General features: G+C 51.1%; 1 protein-coding gene across 1 annotated transcript; it reads left to right on the plus strand.

Moving 5' to 3' along the window:
• Window positions 1-237: 237 nt before the first annotated feature.
• Window positions 238-1,977, plus strand: LOC311318505 (polyadenylate-binding protein 1A-like; the record flags this gene model as incomplete). The annotated part of the gene is made up of 3 exons (XM_084449854.1): window positions 238-1,512; window positions 1,599-1,683; window positions 1,895-1,977. The coding sequence occupies 3 exons, from the start codon at window positions 238-240 to the stop codon at window positions 1,975-1,977; spliced, it is 1,443 nt and encodes a 480-aa protein (XP_084305980.1).
• Window positions 1,978-2,662: the final 685 nt, after the last annotated feature.

Genomic DNA, 2,662 nt, shown 5'->3' on the forward strand with positions numbered 1-2,662 from the left:
GCTACCATGCGCACCCAAGTGTGTAAACACAGTCTTTATCATGATGACATACATTATTGGTTTCCCTTGAAAAAAAAACATAACTGTCATAATTGGTCATCATTGTCATCAAGGGAATGTTGGAAGTTGGAACTCCTGACATAACAAACCCCTTTAGAATTTAGAACGCACACTTTTGCTTGAAAGTCCAATTTCATTCCTTCAGTTGTCAGTAGCGTTTCTAATAGATCAGAGAAAATGAATTTAAGTGTTAGCTGCCAGAAAGCATCCCTCTACGTGGGGGACCTGCATTCTGATGTGACCGAGGATATGCTCTACCACAAATTCAGCCCAGCTGGGACAATCCTCTCTGTGCGCGTCTGCAGGGATAGGATCACCAAGCGCTCCCTACGGTACGGCTATGTGAACTTTAAACAGCCAGCGGACGCCAAGCGTGCCCTGGACACCTTGAATTTTGAGGAGCTCAAGGGCCGACCGGTCCGCATAATGTGGTCTCAGCGCGACCCCTCCATTAGAAAGAGCGGTGTTGGGAACGTGTATGTCAACAACCTAGAGAAGAGCATCGATAGCAGAGCCCTGTTGGACACCTTTTCTGCCTTTGGTAACATCCTCTCTTGCAAAGTTGCATGTGATGAGCATGACTCAAAGGGCTATGGTTTTGTGCACTATGAGACTCAGGAGGCTGCTGACAGGGCCATCCAAAGACTGAACGGGATGTTGTTCAATGACAGGCTTGTCTTTGTGGGCCGCTTCAAATCCCGGCAAGAACACAAGGTGGAGTTGAAGCAGGAGAAACAGGACCGCGTGATCCACCACAAGGGCATCAACCTATATATCAAGAATCTGGACAACCAGATTGATGACCAGCGACTCCGTAATGCGTTCTCTTCCTTCGGGAATGTCCTCAGTGCAAAGGTCATGATGCACGGTGGCCTCAGCAGGGGCTTTGGCTTTGTGAGTCTTTCCTCCCCCGAGGAGGCCACCAAGGCCTTGACTGAGATGAACGGCCGCATCATGGCCACCAAGCCTCTGTACGTGGCCCCGGCCCAGAGCAGGACGCAGCGCCAGACATACCTCACCAACAGGTACATGCAGCGGGAGGCCAGCGTCGGCACCGTGAGCTACCGGCCTGCACCGCCCTCTGGAGACTTCATGGCTGCCATCCCTGAGGCTCAGAACCGGGCTGGGTACCACCCTGACACCCAGCTGGACCAGCTGAGACCCGGCCCTCGCCAGGTGACCCAGGGCGTCTGTCCTCAGCATGTTCAGAACATTCCAGATGCCATGCCTCCATCTGCCCTGAGACCCAAGACGTTCACCACCATGACGCCCAACTCCCAGGTGACCCACATGATGTCCACCCAGCGTGTCTCCACCCAGACCAGGGACCCTGCTCCCACCAGCCATGAAGCCCCCGTGCTCGGAGCGTCCCAGCCCAAGTGGGGCACTGCAGTCCACAAACCTCAGCAGCACATGGACGCCACGCCCAAGATGGCTACCAGTGTTCCGCAGGTACAGCAATATTCTCACTGCTCTTTTTCTCCACATTGTCAGCACTAGCCTTGTGTGTCTAACTATGTCCCTCTGTCCTCCTCCAGCCTGCTGTCCACATGCAGAGCCAGGAGCCTCTGACTGACTCCATGCTGCCTACTGCTCCACCTCAGGTGCAACAGGTGATGCTGGGTGAGTCTACTGCTCTGGTGTCACACTGTAGTCCATCCCACCTTAAAGTTCTGGTAAAAATGACACCTCTCCCCTGTCCTTTCATTCCCAGTATAGGAAACATTCCTGTGCTCCCGTCATATGGACTTTATAATGTTGTTATGCTGTAATGCCCCCCTTACATCCACACAACATACCAACCACCCCTCTGTTCCCCTCTGTTCCCCTCCAGATGAGAGAGTCCTCGTCCAGGTCCAGGTCATGCCGCCCAGCCTGCCGCCCAAACTAACTGAGATGCTGATGGAGATTAAATAGACAGATACCTGTAGACAGATAGATAGATAGATAGATATAGATAAAACATATAGATAGATAGATAGATAGATAGATAGATAGATAGATAGATAGATAGATAGATAGATAGATAAAACATATATATATATAGATAGATAGATAGATAGATAGATAGATAGATAGATAGATAGATAGATATGAGATAGATTTATAAAAATAAAAAAAATAGATAGATAGATAAATGAATATATAGATCGATAGATCATTATATAGATAGATAGGCAGGCCCACCTGACCTACAAGCCCTACCAGGCCCACATGGTCCTGATCCAGATGACCTGCCAGGCCCACCTGACCTACCAGGCCTATCACTTGACCTACTGTACTGTACCGGGCCTATCACCTGACCTACCAGTCCTATCACCTGACCTACCAGTCATATCACCTGACCTACCAGTCATATCACCTGACCTACCAGGACCAACTGACCAACCATGCCTACTAGGCCCAAGTGACCTACCACACCTACCAGGCTCACCAGACCCACCTGACCTACCATGGCTAACAGGCCCACCTGACCTACCATGGCTACCAGGCCCACCTGACCTACCATGGCTACCAGGCCCACCTGACCTACCATGGCTACCAGGCCCACCTGACCTACCATGGCTACCAGGCCCACCTGACCTACCATGGCTACCAGGCC

The sequence above is a fragment of the Borostomias antarcticus genome (assembly GCF_949987555.1).
Source record: "Borostomias antarcticus genome assembly, chromosome: 15".
Lineage (NCBI taxonomy): Eukaryota > Metazoa > Chordata > Actinopteri > Stomiiformes > Stomiidae > Borostomias > Borostomias antarcticus.